We start from the raw sequence: 2,041 nt of genomic DNA, 5'->3' as shown, positions 1-2,041 counted from the left end.
TCACCACGCCGTCGTGCTGACGGAACTCCTCCCCGAAGCTTTGCTGGATCGGAGCCCGGGGATCGTCATCGAGCTGTACGTGTGCTAAGAACTCGGAGGTGCCGGAGTAACGGTGCTTGGATCAGTCGGATCGTGAAGACGTACGACTACATCAACCGCGTTGTGCTAACGCTTCCGCAGTCGATCTACAAGGGTACGTAGATCACACTCTCCCCTCTCGTTGCTATGCATCACCATGATCTTGCGTATGCGTAGGAAAATTTTGAAATTACTACGAAACCCAACAACCAGCGCCTCCCTGCCACCACATCGCCGCCTCCCGCCCTTTCTTCGACTCCGTTGGCCTTCCCTCTTTGATTTGCCGGCCATGCCGTCTTCTTCGACCTCGTTGTTCCACATAGTCCGCGCCGTCCTATCCATAGAAGACACGCCAATGACACTGCCACCGCCATCGAAGTACGCAGCCGAGTTTTGGCACAAGCCTTTCGGCTGCGGTGGCTTGGGACTTTCTACATGGCAGAGGATGTGTTGCATGCCTACGATGCTACCATTGTCCGTCTCTTCGAGATGTAGGCAATGCTCGGGTGCTGCCACCACCCTCGAAGCTTGCGCCCCGGCGGACATGTAGGAGTATGTTAACTTCCTTGACGACAAGTAGAGCTAGGTACCATGTCATGTTCATATGTTTAGAACGATCATATGGTAGGTTGATATAGATTTAGTCGTAAGGTAGTACTTATGGACTGTTTACTTATGGTATGTTAAGATGTTAATGATGTATCGTTAACGAATTATGGAAAGAAGTCGTTTAAATTTGTGTCAAAAAATATGTTAACTAACTTATAATTAAGGGGTATGCTAGCTTCAGAACAGTTATTTCCATATTACTTTTTAGAGAAACCGGGTAGGGAGAAGAATTTCATGTTTTAGGGATATGTTAGAGATGGCCTAACCTTTGATCTAGCCTTAGTGATTGGTCTAGTGAGAATATAATGTGGTGTCCCCTCGGTTGGCTTTTGCAAGAAAAGGACTACCCAATAACATGATGGGGCGTGTAAATTACATCTTGTAGCCATGATGTAGCCAGTGGTGTCCTCGTGTGGTAGCTTCCCGTAGACCCGAGGGGGCACCCACTAGCAATTGTTAATGTGGCTCCCAGATTTAGCAAGTGATCTGCTTCCTTTCATGGCCACCACTCCCTTATAAAACTCGGTCGCCACCGGCCGCCACCAAGAGCTCACACCTCCTCGTTTCACCATTTTCTTCGACTAGTGCATGGAGGCTTCCATGGCAGCTGAAGCACCTCCCCTAGACCTGTCTCTCACGCTGGCCCGCAGTGGCGTCGTGAGATCGAGGCTTTTCTCTTGCCTCTTCTGCGAGAGGAAGTTCCTCAAGTCTCAGGCGCTAGGGGGCCATCAGAACGCGCACAGGAAGGAGAGGGTCGTCGGCAGCTGGAACACCCACCTCTACCTCCCTGACCATCCTCGTCCACCGGTGCCGGACACCGCGACGGGGTACATTGTTGATGACGACGACGAGAAGCACCAGATGCTTGATCTTAACCTCAAGCTTTAATTAGCTCTAGCTCATGTGCATGCTGTACAGTACGTACGGGGCTAAGCTAGCTCCCTTGGCCATTTCTATGCAGTACGTACACTGCTAGTTTTGTGTAATGACTTTGTTTCTTACGTATTAAATCTCAAGGGTTTCTCGTTCTTACTCCCTCCGTTCCGAATTACTTGTCACACGTATAGATGTATCTAGATGTATTTTAATTCTAGATACATCCATTTCAGCGACGAGTAATTTAAAACGGAGGGAGTAGTTTTGAAAAGTAGTGATTTTCTACGTCTTTCCATGGCGCCATGCCAGTAATCGATATGGATAAGAATTATGATTCTTTCCTGAACGGAACATATCTATTTTTCAGCTTTGAGAAATATAAATATTTATTCTATTTATTCAGATGTAGTATAACAGTTTGCCATACATTTATAACAATTTTTAGCATGCAGAGGGCTTTCTCTAAATTATTACTATA

At 47.2% G+C, this 2,041-nt stretch overlaps 1 protein-coding gene across 1 annotated transcript; it reads left to right on the top strand.

Moving 5' to 3' along the window:
* The first annotated feature begins 1,287 nt into the window (after nt 1–1,287).
* Nucleotides 1,288–1,575, top strand: LOC123057406 (zinc finger protein 2-like). The gene has a single exon (XM_044480400.1). It carries the CDS (start codon nt 1,288–1,290, stop codon nt 1,573–1,575), a length of 288 nt encoding a protein of 95 aa, XP_044336335.1.
* Nucleotides 1,576–2,041: the final 466 nt, after the last annotated feature.

Source organism: Triticum aestivum, chromosome 3A, assembly GCF_018294505.1.
Source record: "Triticum aestivum cultivar Chinese Spring chromosome 3A, IWGSC CS RefSeq v2.1, whole genome shotgun sequence".
In the NCBI taxonomy this organism is placed as follows: domain Eukaryota; kingdom Viridiplantae; phylum Streptophyta; class Magnoliopsida; order Poales; family Poaceae; genus Triticum; species Triticum aestivum.
This window is presented reverse-complemented; position numbering and strand designations above follow the sequence as displayed.